The 21,502-nt window shown below is 43.2% G+C and overlaps 1 protein-coding gene across 1 annotated transcript in view; it reads left to right on the plus strand.

Moving 5' to 3' along the window:
* The first annotated feature begins 9,144 nt into the window (after window positions 1-9,144).
* BCO1 (beta-carotene oxygenase 1) overlaps window positions 9,145-21,502 on the plus strand; it is a 31,618-nt gene continuing 19,260 nt past the window's right edge. The window contains exons 1-3 of the mRNA XM_083626612.1: window positions 9,145-9,757; window positions 14,470-14,598; window positions 20,006-20,135. Coding sequence (XP_083482738.1) covers window positions 9,673-9,757; window positions 14,470-14,598; window positions 20,006-20,135 — 344 coding nt within the window. The 5' untranslated portion in view covers window positions 9,145-9,672. The remainder of the gene's footprint in view (window positions 9,758-14,469; window positions 14,599-20,005; window positions 20,136-21,502) is intronic.

Here is a 21,502-nt window from a genome sequence, read left to right on the forward strand (position 1 = left end):
CTGGACATATGGCAACCAGAGATAAAGGACCCTGTAAAAGAAGCTATTGTACCTTAGCAGCTGGGCATTCAACCTCAAAATAACCATTTAGAAACTCAGAAAGCTGGTGCACCATAATAATCAAACAGAAATTCTGTATCTGCAATGAAACATTGGAGTTGTGTTTTTCCATTCAGTGTGTGAACCAGGGCATGCACTAGAGAAGGGTGCATCCATCCATGTTGGTTTCTTGTTTTTTTCCTCAATTAATTTCAGTTTTCCACATTTCCACATTGATTTACAATTTTATTTATTTTGAAGACGTCGTGAAAATTAATCAGCATTTCAGTGCGAATTTCTCATGAAATACACATTTTTATATGCAATTTTGCCTAATATTTTCCGTGATATTTTCACTATCAATGCTTATGCACACTTCACCCCAGTATATGCATATTTGTTTTATTTTATAATAATTTTTTATTGGTTTTTACACATATTTTCCAGCATATCATTCTTTTAAACATCATTTCAAAATCTTTGGCTATCACAGCCTAAGACCTCCCAGAAGTCCTTCACTTTCTTACATTCCCACCACATATGGTAAAAAGTACCCTCCTTTTCTTTACACAGTATATGCATTTTTGTACATATTACCTGGGTGAAGACCTGCAAGGAAAAATTCAGAGAAGTGTGGATTTTGAGAGACGGCTGCAATAAGCTTATTCTGCAGGCTTTGCTTGATGGACTGGGGGACAGACAATTTCCTCCCCTGATACCAGTTATAAATGTGGTAGAGGTGTATTGGCCAGTGCCTATGAAATTACCAGCACCAGTGAGGAACTAGACAGTCCATCAAACACATAAGGAGAGGGATAAAATTCAGTTGTCAACCCAACATTCAGCTTTTGTTTGTGTGGGTTTTTTTGTGTATATATATATATATATATATATATATATATATATATATATAAACTTTGCTTTTGAATAGTTTTGTGAAATTGGGGCAGGGGGAACAACACTCACCGATGCAGAAATTTGATCAACTGAACCTCAGACTAGAAAATGAGAAACTGAGAGGAACTGAAACTGGCAGATTTGTCAGTTTCTACTTGGTTGCAAGTACTTTACCACTTAGAAAAGGATGCTTTGATTACTAATAACTGGTAAAAAAGAAGATTATTTTCAAAAGATGGACTCACACTGAGACAGGAAATGTATCATGCTATATGGCTTTTAGCCTCTGACATACTGGTACTGGCAAGTTCAGTGGCGTAGCGTGGGGGGTGCAGGGGGGACCGGCCGCACCGGGCGCAACATCTGGGGGTTAGGGTTAGGGGGCACAAATCCACGGGTTAGGGGGTGCAAATTACTTGCCTTGCCCCAGGTGCTGACAACCCACGCTACGCCACTGCCGGTATTCACAATAAATACTCTGACCTTGCCTTGATAACTAGCCTGGTGGTTGTTATGCTTTTTACCAGACCTGTCATCCTAACAGAACATGCTTCTGTGATGCTAAGCTCTCATAATGTCTTTATAGCTGTGCTGCTCCTAATCAGTTTTGCAGCTGGCAACTTAGGTGGGACTGCTAAATGCTTGATCAGCCTTCTGTTATTATCATAATGCAATGTCTGCTGAGGGATGGAATCTAGGCCTGCTGCATAGGCACCCCAGAGTCTAACTCTGCAGAAGCCTAAATCTACCCTAATTGAGCTTGCACGGGTACGTCCACTGTTAGTCATGCTTCCCTTCTCTTCTGTAGCTTTCCGAAATTTAGAATATACGATCACTGGAGCACCAAAAATTAGGGAAGAGGCAGAATGGTGGCCATTAGTCAGCGCTGCCATTTTTTTGGTGGCAAATCCTATTTTCCTCTCAGAATATCCTGGAATGACAAAATATCCAAGATATTTTGGAAAAATAAAATGATGGCTCCTGGGAGTCAACAACTAAAAGAAGCCTTCCATACCCAAAGGATTCATAACTGAGATCCTTTTTTTCATATTACATATGTCTCTATCCTTTCAAGAAATCACCCCCTTTGATATGCAACTGTGTGAGTTGACTCTTACACAGAACGAGCATTTTTTCAGGATGTAACACTTGCTGATCTGAAATCATTTACTCCAAATAGTCCCAAAGAAATTGTCCCAGGATGGTGCCTCATTCCCCACAAGTTCTTATTATACTTTACAGCCTCTTGGCTCATGGTATAGACTGCCCTCAATGGAAGGACTGTCTCATGCCACCCCGTTCCAGCCAGCTCAAAAGGGCATAAGAGGACAAAGGGACTTTAAGGTAAAGCATTATATTGTAAGTCACATCACAGTACACAGGCATGCATTGTTTAGCTGGTGGACTCCTGGTATGTTTTTCATTATGTTCCCTTAGCTAGAAGGGGCCATAGCTCAGTGGCAGAACACACGCTTTGCATACATAAATGTTTTGTGTCAGCTCCTGGTGTATCATGTAGGTTGTGAAAAACACAAAGGAGAAACACTCCTGGTCTGAGATGTCAAGACGTCCTGGGTAGACTCCATTTAAGGCAGCTCCATATGTTCCATATGTTCCTGGAGGCAGGCAAATGTTGTCTCCATCTTCAAAAGGTGGGGAAAGAAGACCCAGGTAACTACCAACTGGCCAGCTTGACGCTGATACCAGAAAAGGTCCTAGAACAGATAATTAAACGATTGGTTTGTGAGCACTTAGAAAAAGATGCTGTGATTACTAAGACCCAGAATGGGTTTCTCAAAAACAAGTTATGGCAGACGAATCTCATTTCTTTGATAGAGTTACTAACTTGATGGATCAGGGGAATGCTGTAGGCATAGTGTATCTTGATTTCAGTATGGCTTTTGACAAAATCCCTCATGATAGTATTGTTGAGAAGCTGGTAAAATGTGGGCTGGGCAAGGTAACTGTTAGGTAGATTTGTAGCTGTTTAACTGGCCGAACCCAAAGAATGTTCATTAATGGATGCTCATAATCCTGGAAAAAAGTGACAAGTGGGGTGCCACAGGGTTCTGTCCTGGGCTCGTTGTTATTCAACATCTTTATAAACGACTTGAGTGAAGGAATTGAGGGGATGTTAATCAATCTGACACCAAACTGGGAGGGGTAGCTAATGCTGCAGAAGACAGAATCAGGATTCAAGATGACCTTAACAAATTGGAGAACTGGGCCAAAACTAACAAAATGAATTTCAGTAGGGACAAATGTAAGGTTTTACATTTAGGCAGGAATAACCAGCTGCATTAAATATAAGATGGTAGACACCTGGCTTGCCACTAGGACATGTGAAAAGGATTTGTGGTCTTCGTAGACCACATGCTTAACAGCAGCTAATTTTATTCTAGGCTGCATCAACAAATGCATAGTATGCAGGATAAAGGGAAGTAATAGTTCTGCTCTATTCTGCCTTGGTCAGAACCCACATGTAGTACTATATCTAGTTCTGGGCACCACAATTTAAGAAGGATATTAACAAGCTGGAACATGTGCAGAAGAGGATGACCAAGATGATCAACAGTCTGAAAACAAACCCTTATGGAAGAGTTGGGTATGTTTAGCTTGGAAAAGAGGAGACAGAGAGGAAATATGATAGCCGCCTTGAGATATCTAAAGGGCTGTCACATAGAGGATTGAGCAAGCTTGTTTTCTCCAGCTCTGGAGGATAGGACCTGAACCAATGGATACAAGTTACAAGGAAGGAGATGCCAATGAAACACCAGAAAGAACTTTATGGTGGTAAGGGCTGTTTGACAGTGAAATGAACTCCCTTGGAAGGTGGTGGACACTCCTTCATTGGAGGTATTTAAACAGAGGTTGGATGGCCATCTGTCATGGATGCTTTAGTTGAGATTACTGCATTGCAGGTGTTTGGGCTAGATGACCTTCAGGGTCACTTCCAACTCTATGGTTTTATGATTCTGTTATTCTACTAACTATTAGCCACAACATCCCTGAACGTTGGGCATGTTGGCAGAGGCTGATGGGAGTTGTTGCTCTTGTTTTTCTTGTAGGAGAACAGTCATAGCTCAGTGGTTGAGCATCTGCCTTGCAGGTAAAACTCCCCTGCAGTGCTTGTGTTGACAGTTCAGAGCTAGAAAAACCAACATGATATAAGGCAGCTTCCTATATCCCTCTATGCAGAAGTGGGCAATATTTATGGTCCCCCATCCCCCCAGATGATGTTTAGTTACAACTCCTACCATCCTTTACCATTGGGCATGTTGACTTGGACTGATGGGAGTTGAAGTTGAACAACAGAAGGAATGCATCACTTTGGTTATTCCTACTGGAGGGGAAGGACTGTGACTCAGTGAGAGAGCACCTGCTTTACAAAGAAAAGGTCCCAGGTTCACTCTCCAACATCTCCAGACAGGGCTGGAAATGTCCTGTCTGAAACCCTGAAGAACCACTGTTATTAATTGTAGACAATAGTGAGCTAAATGATCCAATGGACTGACTTACTATAAGGCAGCTCTCTGTGTTAGCTAACCAAAAGGAAACTAGGTTAATCCATCCACCTAAGGAGAGGATCAGACAAGGTACAGACAGCCAAGGAGACTGATAGTAGCAGTTTTCATTTTTGCACGTTCCCATTCACTCAAATGTCCCCCTCCCCTCCACTTCCAAGCCACTGTGCTGAAACGTGTCCCCTTTTTCTGGCAAAGAGATTTCCTTGATTCCTCAAAGCTCATTTCACAATATACATTCTTCTGTATTGTATAAGCTGAGTCAGCTGCTCCAGCTAGTGCTGTCACAAGGTTATTGAGGTGTTTATCTTAATTGGTAAGATGTAATAAACCTTCCCTTGATAAGCTATCTTGACTGGGTACAAAAACCAACACATTCTCAGTACATGCACCCAAAGTTAGCAATGGTAGGTTAGGCTGGGAGACTGTGGCTGACCTGAGCCCACCTAGTGAACTTCATGGCTGAGTGGTCTCCCAGCTCTAGACCAGGCATGGCCCAAGTCCGTTTTGGGGGCCTAATCCGGCCCGCCAGTCAGTTTAGGCAAGATCCTTAAAAAAGCTCAACAACTTCAATCCTAAAAAAAAGGTGAACAACTTTGGTTGGCCCTTACGGCCCTTCACTCCATCAAATCTGGCCCTCTTTGGAAAAGTTTGGACACCACTGTCCTAGACACATACCCTCAAAGTGTGGCAAATAAATAAATGTTGCTTAGCTGTCTATTGAAAGATTCAAGAGCCTCGTAAATATATGTTTTGTTTACTAAAGAGCTGTTCCGGTGACACTTGTGGGTGGAATGAGTGCATGCTTGGAGAGCAGTGGTTGCAGCTAGGGTTCACATGGGTTTGTTTAAAGGTTTGAAGAAAGCCTATGTGTGTACAAGCATTCCACTCTGGAAGGCAGGATGGCCCTGAATGCCATTTGTTCAGCATCACACATGGGGAGAGTTGCATTCAGGTCCTGCTTGCGGGCTCCCCATAGGCATCTACTTGGCCCCTGTGAGAAAAAGATGCTGGACTAGATGAGTCTTTGGCCTGGTTCTGCAGGGGTCTTCTCAGGTTCTTAAGCGTACGCACAGAAACCTCTCAGCAAAATGAGGAACCTTGGATCAGTCCTCAGCTATTAAATACACTTCTACTTTATTGCCAACAGATATCACGTCCGCAAGGCAATCTCTAACAATGATAATGGTTAGACCTTGCATCTCCTGGCACAAGGAGATAACAACTCCCAATCAATTCAGTAAATATATTGCTATGTTCTGAACTTACCAATTTTGCTGTTGCATCTGCTGGCTCATAACACACTGCCCAGGCAGATTCATATATGCATCAAGCTTGCTAATACTTTTGTTTACAGACCCTGCTTTTACTACGGAATTATGCAGTTTTAAGTGCACTTGATAAGAGAGCCACGTTTAAAACAGTTAAGTCTCCTCTGCTCCATACAGCAACAGAGATAAATGGCAGGTTCAAAGGTAGCTAGTTGTTACCTGTTGTCATTCAACTGCTGTTGACTATGATAAACAGAAGAAGAAATGAACGAGTAAGACCTGCAGTAAAATGTTGCAGTGTGGAGTACTCCTGCTCTGATTTCCAAACAGGATACTCCATTTTCCATTCCATCATCCGACCACCAGTGTTTTGCACTGGAGAAGGCTGTGCACCTTTGGCACCCAAACAGTTTGCCAGCTTTCCTTTTCTTTGCCATGCTCTGGATATGCTTTTGGGATTAGGCTGTTATAGACACTGACTGGTCCTGATAGCTCCACTTTGAAATATGCAATGGATAGCTTAATGCTGGAGCACAAACATGGCATGCAAAATGTCCCAGGTTCATTGCTTGTTTGCTTTGATTATGTCTACTGTACTCTGCTATTCAAATCAATTTCCAAAAGCAGCTTCCATCAAAAACCAAAATATAACAATAAAATACTGCATAGAAATAACAAAAAAAAAGACGTACAGCTGTGCTAAATTCCAGCAACCCCTGCCCCTGCCCCTGGAATAAAAATATATTCGAACACCATATAAAATTAGGAAGAAAGAGAAAGTGTGTCAGCTTCCCATGGAGAGAATTCTATAACTTGTGAAAGCCTAAATAGTGTTTTGTTTATATTGGAGAGGCTGATGCTGTGAGTGTATCTTACATATTGATTAATTGCCACAGATTATGTGGGAGGGTGATTAAAAGCAGGAGGATAACACAGAAAGTGCAGAAATGCAACAGACTAACAGTAAATTTGCCTGGATTCTCTGTAAAAGGCAGAGATGCTCCCACTTACTCATTTTCCACAGTAACATATCTTTCTAGCCTTGGTTTTACAGCCAAAGGAAAAGATCAGCATTAGGGCTCCTGTGGTTTTCACATAATATGTGGTGCTGCCCTTCAACAACCTAGGAAAATTTTTTGCAGATCTAAAATATTCCTGGACCTAGTTTCAAACTTATGCAGCAAGAGCCTTATTCAGTAAAAACTGCCATTTAGTTCTAGCAGACGCATATGTTAATTGCTTAATTGGTTATTAAGAGAGATTTAAACACATTTTGGGACAGCGGTTAATAAGCTTCTGATTTTCTAAGTCTAATTCACATGAGATTTTGTGACATGCAATGGGTCGTGCAGAGTCTTCATGTGGAGCATGTAACCTCACAGTTAGCGATGTTCAAGTTTCAGAAGGGAGAGTAAGAGTCAACAAGAGCCATTTTTACTAGCATTCAAAATTAAATTATTATTATTGTTATTATTATTATTATTATTATTATTATTATTATAAATCATCTGAAAGCCTTTGTTGTGACTATCTTCTATTTTCTGATACAAATTACTGGTAAATCGCTGTTGGGTGGATATGTGGGGGGAGCGTGCAATTTTCGAAAAGTTGTTAGTGTACACATATTTGCCTCAGTTTCCCTTACGTCTCCCTCTGCTCCCTGTTCCCTGCCATAACTGTCTGTTTTCACCCACTTAGGCTGGTCGCTTCCTTGTAGAACAGATCTGGTCTCATGACCCCAGACTTGAGCAATAGCCAAAGCACAAGAGACTAGGGAGGACGAGCCAGTCAAATGTGTGGCTGCAGTACTGCCAGCTGAAGGCCATGTCCAGGTTCTTGATACCAAACCTGTAGGGTTGTGGTAGAGCATCTGCTCTGCGTGCTGAAGGTACCAAGTCCCTGGCATCTCCAGGCAGGGCTGGGTCCTCCAGATGTTGTGGGGCTCCAAGTCCAATCAGCCCCGGCCAGCATGGCCAATTATTAGAGTTGTTGTTCAGGAACATCTGGGCATCCACAGGTTTCCCAGTTGACCACTTTGATCTGCAGAACAGGCATTTTATAAGTGTAAAATAATGCTTGCTGTGCAAGCAACTGATATTTTAGTGCGGCAGTTCCTATTCTCTGGAATACACTGCCTAATAATATTAGGCAGGTAACTTCATTGTACACTACTTTTTAAATGGCTGCTAAAAACTTGCCTCCCCAGATGCGTACAGTGGTACCTCGGGTTACATACACTTCAGGTTACAGACTCCGCTAACCCAGAAATATTACCTCGGGTTAAGAACTTTGCTTCAGGATGAGAACAGAAATCGAGCGGCAGCATGGCAGCAGCAGGAGGCCCCATTAGCTAAAGTGGTGCTTCAGGTTAAGAACAGTTTCAGGTTAAGAACGGACCTCCGGAACAAATTAAGTACGTAACCAGAGGTACCACTGTACTTTAATTCTGTACATTTGTGTTTTTATTTAAAACTGTTAATTTTATCTACCGTATATACTCGAGTATAAGCCGACCCGAGTATAAGCTGAGGCACCTAATTTTACCACAAAAAACTAGGAAAACTTATTGACTCGAGTATAAGCCAGTTCAGCACTGGTGGCAGCAGCGGCGGAGGAAGGTGGCAGCTGGTGGCAGCAGCGGCTGGTGGCAGCAGCGGCGGAGGAAGAACAAGCAGCCCTAAAGGGCTGCTTTTCAGCTGCTCGTTTCTCCGTCGCCTCCGCCGACAGCAGCAAAGGAGGAGGAGGACGACGACGAAGGAGCAGCCCAAAAGGACCCTCACTCGAATATAAGCATTAAAAAAGTGCTGAAAAAGTCGGCTTATACTCAAGTATATACGGTATGTTTTGATTATTTTAATCTGCTGTTTTTAAAACCTGTTTTTATTGCTATTTTTAAAATGGATATTTCATATGCCTCTCTTGATATGAACATAATACTCAGACCCTTAGTTGGCATTGTTCCAGTGCTAGGAAAAGGTTTACACTTCCCCCCAAGGCTTTTGATACACTAAGGCAGCGGTTCCCAAAGTTGGTGGTGCTGTGGGATTACCCAGGCAGGTGCTAAGAGGTAACGGCATGGGGTGCTGGAGGTGCCAATGACTATCAAACTTTGAAAAGCTGGTATCCCTGGATCAAGTTCATCAGTTTAATTCAATCAATTAAACTACATAGTTTTAATTGGATTTTGAATATGTGCAAATGTTACTGTTTTGAATTTCATTGTGTAATTATATTCCTTAGTGGGTGGTGCAAATTGCTATTATGAATAATGCTTTTCATAGAGAAGGCTAAGGGGTGCTGGGGGAGGGAGTTGTTACTGGTATACTCCCAAAGCATCCTGTGGCTGTTACGGGGTTTGTTTTGTTCCGTTGTTGTAGTATAATGTATATTTATTTGTTTTAAACGTGTTGCAGGTAACCTGGAAACCTTTTTGCAACAAGTAACTAACACGTCTAATAACAACAATTAATAATACCATTTTATGTAAACCACTATGTGGTATATTAATCTTGCCAAATAACAGTATGATTATAGCAGAAGTAGTAATCTATTACATATCGAAGCAGTGGAGACAAGACATGCCGAATGAAGCAAACTTCCCAAGCTAAGGAGAAGCCGATGGCGATTTGGGAGGGATTTCCTCTCCTCCAAACTAGGTGATCCTAAACCCCGCAACTTCGGGGCGCGCGGACTAGCCTTTGCAGAGAAAGTGTGAATCTCAGCAGAAAAGTAAAGAAAGTCATGCGGATTAATACTCAGCCGTTTAGAAACCACATGGTCACCCTTTAGCCACTAGCAGTCGGCTGGGGGCGGACTTCACCCTTTTACCCCGTAAATATAAATAACCAGAAAAATCGGCGGGTCCCCCCCCCTCCTTCTCCAAAGCCTTAGATGGGAAAGGAAAGCTGCAAATCGCACCGTCAGTAACGCCGGCTGGGACGATGGCAGCACCTGTAGGGATGATGGAAGCGATTTTTGCCAGAAATAAAGAGGAGCACCCGGAGCCCCTCCGAGCAGAAGTGCAGGGTAAGTGCAACAGGCAGCTAGCCAATTGCGAAGGAACTCAGATTTTTTTTGGGGGGGGGTGTTCCTGCCTTTCTCCAGAGAAGACTTCTTTTTCCTAGACGTGTTTACTCAGAGCAGGTCTGCCTGAGCTGAATGGGGTCCACTTCCTAGTAAACAAATATCGGATTGTAGTTTAGGGATCGCAGATAAATTAGATTATTTCTCTCCCCACTTCCTGTTTATGTGCATTTCCTATCACCGTCTGGGAGGGAATGTGGCTTCACTGCCCTTGGACTTGAGCCTCAAAGTCCGGCTGAGGTGGACAAGTGGCGTAACACTTGCCCAAATACATTTAAACCTCCAAAACAGCTGGGGGCAGGTTGGTTTCCTCGGAGCTAAATAGGGGGAGGGGAGTCGTACTTTCACTTTTTCCTGGTGGTGGTTTAACGTCGTCTTCTTCCTCCCCCTCGCCTCTCTGAGCTTTCATCTGCCTAGTCAGCAAGTTGACCATTTTCTCAATGCTTGCACCTAGAGATTGCTACACCCCCCACGCCCCATTTTTCTTACAGTTTTATTTATCTAAGGCATTTATATACCTAAGCAATGTATATGAAATAAACCACACAAAATAAAAATTCATCATCTTAAAATACCCGCTGGAATAACTAAGGACGTTTTAGGCATGTGCGGAAGTTTAGCGAGGAGATTGAAGCGAAAAATCTCTCCTTCCTTACATTTTGTTTACTTACTAATTTATTCCCCCCCCCCAAAAAAAACCCACTCAGCTCCTCCAAGAAGTTCAGGGCAGCATACATGATTATTCACCCATCCACCTGTGATCCTTGTCTAACAACAAACCTGAGAGGTAGATGAGGCTGATATATAAGAATTCTGGGAACTGTAGTTTGTTAAAGATGCTAGTAATGGTCGCATTGTGATAAGAGAATCATAGATTCTTTGGGGAAGTAATGTGCTTTCAGTGTGATTTAAATGTGTGCTGTGTACACACACACACACACAGAGAGAGAGAGAGAGAGAGAGAGAGAGAGAGAGAGAGAGAGACTGGGGGCTCAAGTACGCCCAGTGAGATATTCATGGCTGAGTTGGAGATGTAAACCTCAGTCCCATCATGGTTTGCCAACTGCTACACTGCACTGGCTTACACAACCAACAACATACACTAGACAACAGGTATAGGGAACTTGTGTCTCTTCAGATATTTTTTGGACTACAACTCCAACCAGCCTCAGGCAACCTGGCAGATAGTTAGGAATGATGGGAGGTGCATTCCGTCAACGTTTGATGGGTGAAAGTTTCCCCAACCCTATATTAGAATAATATGTAGTATAGATTTGTTGCTCTCTTTTAGCAAACTCAGGTGGTAAGCGCCAATAGGTTTGTAACCAAACTGGGTTCACAGAGAAGCAACCTCAGAGGAAACTACAGTTTTGCAGAAGTAAAAAAAAAATACCCCCAAAACTTAACCTCTCCTTCCAGCAAAAGAATTAAGCATGTTCAGTATCCACAGAAAATTGACTGTTGTGGGGGGCACACAAAATGAAGGTGGGGATGGAATGGAGAGTCTTTGTGGCCATGGTTGGCTGGCACCCTAAAGCTTTTAAGAGGTGTGACTGTGCTGCAATCTTTCGTTGTGGCTTGCACGCTTGGAAATTTAAAAGTGTGTTCCCAATATTCTGCCAGATTCTAGCATGATCCCAGAGGAAGTCTATGCAGATGTTGAGGCAAAGCTATGTAGATAAGGCCAGACTTGATTCTCAGTAGCTTGATTTGCCAGAAGTCGATTTTCTAAACCTAAACAAATGATTCAGGTGTGTGGAGAAAGTTGTACCCAGCCGTTGGGCCATTACTGCAGTGTGGGCAAAGTCTTGTTTCAACATTGCACATGAACAGGAATCTCATAGCATGGGTGCGCAGCAAGTGAACCCATTGAGATGACCAGGAGTCCTTATGATGCACAAAGCATTCCTCCACCTGTATCCTACCCATCATAATGACAGACATTTTGCTACTTTAGTAAATAAAATCTCATTGTTCTAAAGAAAGGCCTTCTCCTATTTTTCCTTCAAAACGACAACCAACAACTAATGAGGGAATACGAAATATTCTTCATTGCATTAGCATACCAGATCCAAAAATAGCTTCAAAGCCAGACAAGTTCAAGTCCCATCAGCACTGTGAAAGATTCAGGTTTAAAAGATTTGGTTGACTTCCACTGTGCATTGCCATTTTGATTTTTTAAAAAAAAATAAATTTCCAAATTATTACAAATCAAACCAAATTAAATTAGTTTAATACAAGTTCTTAAAATCCAAATTACAGAGGAACCAACCACAAATCATGCTGGAGACATGAAAGTATTAGCTCCCCCACCAACCCCTGCCACACATACCGTAGCACCAATCCACATCAGGGACTCTCACAAGAATAAAGCTAAGTTTGGTATTTCAAACCTGAGACACCAACATATCCTGCAGTCTGGACTTCATTCCTTCCCTAGGGACAGGAACTAAACTGCCTTCCGGCAAATCAAGCTACTGAGAATCAAGTCTGGCCTTATGTACATAGCTTTGCCTCAATGCCTTATGCATGTGGCTAAAATCCCCATATAAAAACAGAAGAACAGCATCTTCTCTGCCTGCCTGCCTCCTGTCTCCCTGTTTGGTGTGTGTGTGCATTTGCACGTCTTTCACTGTCAATCATCATGTAATGCAAATAAGCATGTTAGATAAACCTAGCTCTTTCATAAGGCATTTATACTGGATTAGATCAAGCCATTTTATAAGAAATATGTTGCTGTTGTAAGAGGGTAGCTTGATTTGGGTTAAATATTAGGGCAAACGTATCTTGGCACAAAGGATAGTTAAGTAAGAGAAAAGTTGCCTCAAGTTATAAAAGAAATAATAATTAGGGGGACACACAAGTTATGAGATTGACATCATTGGAAATGTTTGTGACTCAGACAGGATAAGTAAGCATATGTAGTATTGCTGAGGAATGCTGGGAGTTGTAGTCTGAACCATCTGCAGGGCACCAGGCTGCTGAAGGCTGGCTGAGTGAGATCCAAGAAGAGGCGAGCTCCCTTGGATAATTTTCCTTCTTTACTTGTTCCTTTGAACAGCCAAGTTCCTTTCATTTTCAAAAGCACTTCGCAATGTGGCATGAGGAAGAGGGTTGTCGAAGGAGGGGAATTATCTAAAGCTCCCTTGAGTTTCACTGGCCTAGTTTAAGAGCCTTTGGATCCTGGTTTCCTTTTTCTGACATGACCAACGGCTTGAAGATATTGCTGTCATAAATTCTGCCATGGTCAGTGCGTCATAAGTCTAGCACTGACATTATTACTGTGACTTGGCTCATCTGGGATTTACATCGGCATGAGTGCCTTTGTGAAATGTGTTGACATCCACTTCTACAGATACACACAGAACTAAGTTATAGGTGGATTTAAATAGACAGTGTGATTGTCTTTACAATAAGAGAGAATTCCCCATTTGCCACTCAAGTGAAGATTGCAGGGATGTAAAGAGGAGCGCTCCTGGTGTCAGCTAAATCTACAGAGGTAGTCTCTGTTTCACATACAGAAGGTTCCAGGTTTAATCCCATGTAGGGCTGGGAATGTCCTTCATCCAAAACTCTGGAGAGTTAATATAGACATTACTAAGCTTGGGCCAAGGTTCTGACTCAGTATATGGCAGCTTCTTATGTTCCTATCTAGTCCAGTATCCAGTTTCTCATGGTGGCCAATTCTGTGTAAGGGATGGTCCACCACCACTGCCTCTAAACATGTAAAGTCCATAGAGCCGCACTTTAACTTTTCATGGTCAGAATTTGGGGGGAAAGTGCGGCTTATATTCAGGCCAATACGGTAACAAGTAGTACCTACAACAAACAATTCAGGATTCCAGCCACTTCATTCTCTTCCCCCTGGTTTTTCATTTCTGGCCCCTGCCTTGCAGCCTCCAGTCAGCATTCTGTGGCTGCTGAGTTCTCATTGGTCTGCTTTAGATAGTTCCTCCGCCCCGCCCCCCCCCCCACTTGGGGTTATTTCTCAATATTTATTTGCTACACTTGCAAAGTTCTGGCTTCTCCAACTCTGCTGATAACACCCTCTTGCATGTGGGTGGCACCACTTTGGCTATATAAACAATGGCACTCACAAACAAAACATCAGAAATAGAAGAGATTATAGGCCTACCCTCTAAAAATCCATGTAATCCATGATAATTGCTCAGCCAAACTGCTTTATTCCCCAGACTGCAGCTGGATGAGATAGGTTCAAGGGTTAAGCCTCCCTTTTGGTGATCTTCCACTTCAGACTGTGTTGCCAGTGGCTGAATGGTTGGGGAGGGGTGTCTAAACATACTTACAGAAATACATGCAATTTGTAGGTCCATCCTAACAGTTGGGAGAAACAGAAGTTTGAGTAGTATGGGGTTTTTGAATGGTTTCTTTATTGGGATGGTGCCACCCTACTGACTTAATACACCTTTTTTGCCTAATGCATCCAACACCTGGTAGCATCCTTACATTTCTAAAATCACCAAACAACCTTCATCCTGTCACTTTTGACACATTGCAAAATTGATCTCAGCATGTCATATTAATTTGGCAAGAGTGAGGGCTGGGCGATTGGGGGTCATTCAACAGAAATACTTCTGGAGTTCCATTGAGGCAGAAACAAATATCCTACTGCAAAAAGTCCCTTTCTTTTCCAGGTGAGATCCCAAGCTGGATGGAGGGAATCCTTCTCCGTAATGGTCCAGGCATGCATACAATCGGGGAAAGTAAATACAATCACTGGTTCGACGGCATGGCTTTGTTGCACAGTTTTACAATTAAAAATGGTAAGCTTGTTTGTATTGCATATCTATTAGTAGTAGTAGTAGTAAAAACCTATCTGTCCACCCAGGCTTTCCCTGTTGCCTTTGGTAACTGTTGTTTACTAAAATCTATTTTTCTTATTGAATTTTGTGTGTTTTTTGATGTGAAGCTGTCTTGGTATTTTCTGGCATAAGTTTAAGGCATAGCTATCTTGGTATTTTCTGGGTTGGCGGAAGCAGTACAAAAATCCATTTTATAATTATAATAATAATTGTTGTTTAATTAGTATTATTATTTAATGGAGGGCACCCTATTGACTGTCTCTGGTTTCATGTATCACCTTCCTTATCTATTCAAAGTCCATTTTGGTATCTTCAACTAAAACAATGCCACAGATCTTATAGTCAGAGGCATCCTGAGATGCCATACAGGTAAAATTGAATAACTCATTGTCAAATGCCTACAAGGTTGTGCCCAGCCTTCTCTTTTCTGCAGGTTTAAAATATTCAGTTTTGCGAAGTGTTGGGCTGACATAGAGAAGGGTTTTGTCCAATATATAACTTGCGGGTTTATGAACATGTGCTTTTAAAGAAGGAAGGCCAACTTCCATTCTGAACAATGTCTCAGGTGTACAATGTGGGACTACAACTAGTGTACACCATAACTTATTTTTGGTTATACCGAATTCCTCTCTACTAGGGTTATCCCAGATTTCTGCATCACATCACAAAATACAAGTTCAGCAACAAAAACACTTAATGCCAGTTTTAATAAAACATAGCCTGCTGTATAATACAATATCTTTGTTATCCCTAATAAATAGGCAGAGTGCCACTGAGTGATTTTGCAAAAACGAAGTCCAGTCAGATGTTGGATAGAGTCCCCTTCTTCCCCGCCAACGGCTAATAGTCAAACTGAAGAGGAACATAGGAAACTGCCTTCTATTGAATCATACCATTAGTCCATCTACCTCAGTATTGTCTGCACTGACAGAGAAGGGCTCTCCAGGATTCTAGGCAGGAGACAGACCTGGAGATGTCGGGGATTGAACCTGGGACATTGCATGCAAAGCTTATACCAGGCTTCCTCAACCTCGGCTCTGTTTTTGGCCTACAACTCCCATGATCCCTAGCTAGCGGGACCAGTGGTCAGGGATGATGGGAATTGTAGTCTCAAAACATCTGGAGGGCCGAGGATGAGGAAGCCTGGGCTTATACTCTGTCACTGAGCCCTTCTGCACACAAATGTGCAATGCACCTGAATGGAAAGTGAGTGCTCAAAAGGCAGATTTTACCTCCAGTTACCACAGGATGGAGACACACCACAGGAGATGAGCAGCAAGGTGTCTTATGCCACAATAAATGCATTAGTCATTTGTGATGCGAGAGACATGCCATAATTAATGTGCTAAAGCTTTTCTGGGCAACAGGTCATGGCTATCTCTGTCAAGCTCTGCATGGATGTTTCCCAGAGGCATTGACTAGCCACTGTTGGACAGCGAATGCTAGTTTAGGGGAAAAGCTGAGATCTAATCCAAAGAAAAAGCTTCTCAACTTCAGATCCAGTGATGGCAATCTCCCTTTCTTTGTTGTTGTTGTTGTTTAGTTGTTTAGTCGTGTCCAACTCTTCGTGACCCCATGGACCAGAGCACGCCAGGCACTCCCTTTCTTTAGCATACATTATAAATATCTAGCACTGTTTGGGCTCATGACTTAGATCCTGTTTCCTTACACCCTGGTGCATTTTAAAGGAGGAACTGCGACCCAGTGGAAGACTCATGACTTAGATCCTGTTTCCTTACACCCTGGTGCATTTTAAAGGAGGAACTGCAACCCAGTGGAAGACTCATGACTTAGATCCTGTTTCCTTACACCCTGGTGCAGTTTAAAGGAGGAACTGCAACCCAGTGGAAGACTCATGACTTAGATCCTGTTTCCTTACACCCTGGTGCAGTTTAAAGGAGGAACTGCAACCCAGTGGAAGAATAGCTTGTTTGAGTGCAGAAGGTCCCAGATTCGATCCCTGTCATCTTCAGATATTTGCTCAGCTAGCAAGTGATGGCCAAGACCTCTTCTTGAGACCCTAGAGAGATGCTACCAGCTACCAGAGATGATAGGAGTTATAGTCCAAAACACCAGAAAGTCTCCAGGTTGGCAAAGTCTGGCCTATGGAATTGCCTGCTCGGCTAGAGGACAAATATTCTGACCTGGAATAAGACAGCTTCCGAGCTGTACATGTGATGGTGGGAAGGTACTTAGTGACTTTCACTTCTGCATCATAAAGAGAAAGTACTCCACATATGTTAAGAGGCACAGCGTTTTCTCTGCTCTTGCCTTTTAGGTTGAAAGTCAGTGAATTATTTTAAACAGGGATAATAATAATAATAATAATAATAATAATAATAATAATAATAATTAATTATTTATACCCCGCCCATCTGGCTGGGCCTCCCCAGCCACTCTGGGCGGCTTCCATAAAAACCAAAAATACAGTAAAATATCACACGTTAAAAACTTCCCTGAACAGGGCTGCCTTAAGATGTCTTCTGAATGTCAGGTAGTTGTTTATCGCTTTGACATCTGCTGGAAGGGTGTTCCACAGGGCAGGCGCCACTACCGAGAAGGCCCTCTGCCTGGTTCCCTGTAGCTTTGCTTCTCGCAATGAGGGAACCGCCAGAAGGCCCTCGGTGCTGGACCTCAGCGTCCGGGCAGAATGATGGGGGTGGAGACACTCCTTCAGGTATACTGGACCGATGTGGAACCTTTGTCCTTCCAGATGTTGTGGGACCCCTGTCCCATCAGCTCCAGCCAGCATGGCCAAGGGGTGATGGGAGGGTCATGAATTTCCCAGTCTTGTACAGCTCTTCAGCTATTTGGGACTATACTGCCCATCATCCTTGACCTTGGGCCATGCTGACTTAGGCAATTTGGAATTGTAGTCCAAAACATCCGGAGGGCACCAGCTTGGAGAAGATGGTTAAAGTCATTTTCTCTGAGCTTTTGAACTCAAAACAAAAAAAATAAATTCTTTCCAGTAGCACCTTAAAGACCAACTAAGTTAGTTCTTGGTATGAGCTTTCGTGTGCATGCACACTTCTTCAGATACCATGCACACGAAAGCTCATACCAAGAACTAACTTAGTTGGTCTTTAAGGTGCTACTGGAAAGAAAAAAAAATTTTTTGTTTTGACTATGGCAGACCAACACGGCTACCTATCTGTAACTTTTGAACTCAGTTGCTGAGGTCTTAACTCTGCTCCATGATCAACAGACCTGTCCAGGGAAGCAGGTCTGCACTGGTGATTTCTTTCCTTCCTGCTTCAAACCATGAAGTAGAAGCCTCTTTATGGAGGCTGGCACCAGGGAATGCCAGGCTGCCCATAAAAAAATCTATAAGATTCACCTTTATGGTGATGCACACAAGATCTGATGGGTTTCCCAAAGGTAAAAGGGCAACATGCTACATTAGCCTAGTTTTCAGTGTCTTAAGTCTGCCCTTCTGCAGTTTTTTTTTAGCTTCTGAAGCCAAGCACGAAAGTAGGCCACTTGTGAAACAGGTTTCACTCTTCAGCCTATTCATTATATAGTAATGAATGACCCCAATACAGGGAGTAGCAGCAGCCAAAACAAAGTGACCTTGGCTTGGTCAGGAGCAAATAGTTCACATGATCCTTTTCTCTGCCTTCCCAATTACTTCTGGTCTGAATTTTGCCACAATTCTGAACACCTGAAAAGTAACCACTCTGTGCTTTCTGTGTAACACAGCACAAACTTGAAGAGTTTGTGTGTTTCCAGGACAGTAGATGCTGTCTTTATTTGGGATTTCACTGTTATCATATTCTTATTCTGGTGTTTTCTTTAGTTTGTAAACGTGTTTCCACAATTTGCATTTTTACAATGCAGCCAGTGAAGTGAAGTGAAGTTTGATTTTTCTAATCAGGGTCATTGGCAGGCCCAGCAGATCTGGAATTGTTATGGGTTTTCTTCCTTGTTCTGAAACAAATGCCTTTGTGTGCTTTGATTATAAAAGCTTCTAACCTTTTCTAGACCCAGTACCTTCTTACACAACCTGGATAGCTCAGTCGGTTAGAGTAGGCCGCTTCCCTTCCCAGGGGGGCGGTGTTGCAGGCAGGCCACACGCTCTCCCCGTGTACAGTGGGGGGCGTGGTGATGCCGCCATGTCACAGGGAGTCCTGGCTGCATCACGCCCCCCAGCCGACCAATCTGGCCGGCCGGGGGCGTGGCTTGCATTATTTAAACAGCCGCGCGGCCAGAGGGTTCTCCCTTCTTACCTCCTCTTTCGTCGGATCTCTGCCGCTGCTCCCATTCTGCTTGCCTTAGCTTCCCGCTTCACTGTGTAAACAAGCGGTAGTTTTCTTTGTTTCTGCCTCTTTTGGGTGCTGAAGCAGCCGGTTGCCTTCGCGTGCAACTTGCGGTTAAGCATTGGTAAAACCTGGTTTACCTGTCCCTCCTCTTTAAGAGTATTCCGTTAAAGGGATCTGGGGGGTGTGGATCTTGTCCAAAGCCTGGGTATGAGCTAGGGCCATGCCACGACCCCATCGGGGACCCTGGGGGAGCTCTCAGTTGATGTATATCAACATGGCTTCTCCTACTGGTGGTTGACCCTTACTAGACTACCTGCATGGCGGGCAGGAGTCAGATATAGTCGGTTCAATTCCAGTGCCTAAGCCAATACCACTCATATTCTGTAACCAATAAAGTTGTGGCCTTAATTATCCCATTTACCTGAAATACTGGTGGCCGTGTGTTTTATTATTCAACAAATGGAGGAGGACTCAGGGCCTTGACATGCAATGGTGCTGATGCTAAGGTTGCAGGCTCAATCCCCATATGGGACATTTGCATATCCTGTAATTGCAGGAGGCTGGACTAGATGATTCTCAGGGTCCCTTCCACCTCTCCAATTCTATGATTCTAACCCTTGTCCTGCATCATGAGATTTGTTTTGTATTTTTCATGGTAAATATTTGGGATAGCCTATGTGATGCCTTCCAGATGTTGTTGGACTGCAATTCCTATTGGCCCCACTGGCTGGGGTTGATGGGAGCTGGAGTCCAACAACATCTGACTCACCTTTAAATGTGAAGTGCATTGAATCTCTCCCCTACCACAAGCTCAAGCGCTGTTTGCAGGCTTCCCATAGGCACCTGGTTGGCTACTATGAGGACAGGATGCTGAATTAGACGGCCCTTTGGCCTGACCCAACAGGGTTCTTCTCCTGTCCTTCATATGTGGTCCCAAAATCATGCTTAGAACTATGTCTGCTGAGGTCAAACTAAGGTGTGCCTTTTATACAAAAGTATCAAATTCAGTTTACATAATGAGTGGGAAATTGGAACCATATTAATCAATCCATGTGTGGTTTATGTGTGCATGTAAAGCTTTTTCTTTTCTTTTCTTTTCTTATCAGGTGAAGTTTTCTATCGAAGTAAATACCTCCGCAGCGACACATACAATTGCAATATTGAGGCAAACAGAATCGTGGTGTCAGAATTTGGAACGATGGCTTATCCAGATCCATGTAAAAATATGTTTGCCAAGTAAGCAAGTCTTTCTATACACAATGTGATGCTCTTCCCTGCTTCCCTTTGAGGCCTAGCTCCTCAGTGCCCCTTCTCTCAGGTCCTTCAGGAGGAACCAGGGTTGCCATCTGCCCACCCCCTTGTCACCATCCCCATTACCTTGCAGGAGTGGGAGGGCAACCATCTGCAGCACAGAGCCTCCTGCACTCAAGGAAACGCCCCACACAATATAGAACCCTGATTTTCTACGCTCATAGGAAGACAAGAAGCTGCCTTACTGAGACAGACCATTGGTCCCTCTAGGTCAGTATTATCTACACTGAGTAGCCACAGCTCTTCAGGGTTTTAGGCAAAGAGTCTTTCCCAGGCCTACCTGGAGATGCCGGGGATGGATCCTGGGACCTTCTTCATTGCAAAGCAGATGCCCTGCCACTGAGCTACAGCAAGCTGCAGATGGTCAACTTCACAACTCATGGAAGTTGACACTAGCCTGGTTTGCACCTAATGCTAAACTATGGTTTATTAAACTACTGCTTAACATTACGTAAAACTGTTGTTTATTTAAGATGTTTACCATTAACCATGGCTTAGCATTACATGTGAACCAGGCCACGGTCGCGGCACAGCGTTGGCACACTCGTCCCTACTCTCCCTATTCTACTTACTTATGAATATAATGCCTCCTTACAAAGCACTGTTTTTCATATAGACACAGACACCTGCCCCTTCAGTTGACAATGAACCACAATGAACCATTATGGGCTATTAACTTCTAGCTATAGGTTTAACGAAGGAAATTGTTGTCCAGCCACCTTAAAAATACCTACGTGAGAACAGGATTCCTCTCCCACCTTCATTGACTCAGAGGTCTCCACCTCCCTCTGCATACATAACAAATGCAGGAATTTGTTTAGTCAAATTAACATAACCATATCACTTACAAACCCAACATTGGCATAAATCGGAGGGTATGTATGTATGGAATTTTGCCCAGGTCACAATGATTAAATTGTAATGCAAGCTCTGCATACCTGTCAGATACAAATACTATTTGCCACCAATCAGCTGAGTCTACACCTCCCCTCTCTGCTATTCCACTTGTGTTGATCAGAGGGAAACAGTTCAACAGCAAGGAAAAGGGGGCCTAGGAGGAGAGGCAGATGGAGGAGAGGATTTAAACCTGGGAAGTGGCTGTGAGTTAGAGGGGGAGGCCCTTTGGGCCACATAGAACCCTTGAGCTAGAAGTTCCTGACCCCTCCCCTATTTTTGATTACAATTACATGTAACATATAGAGTGGGGAATGTATGGCCCTCCAGATGATTTTGGAATCCAACTCCCATCAGCTCTAGCCATCATGGCAATGGCCAAGGATGGGAGTTGTAGT

Source organism: Podarcis filfolensis, assembly GCF_964270895.1.
Source record: "Podarcis filfolensis genome assembly, chromosome: 8".
NCBI classification, from domain to species: Eukaryota; Metazoa; Chordata; class Lepidosauria; order Squamata; family Lacertidae; genus Podarcis; species Podarcis filfolensis.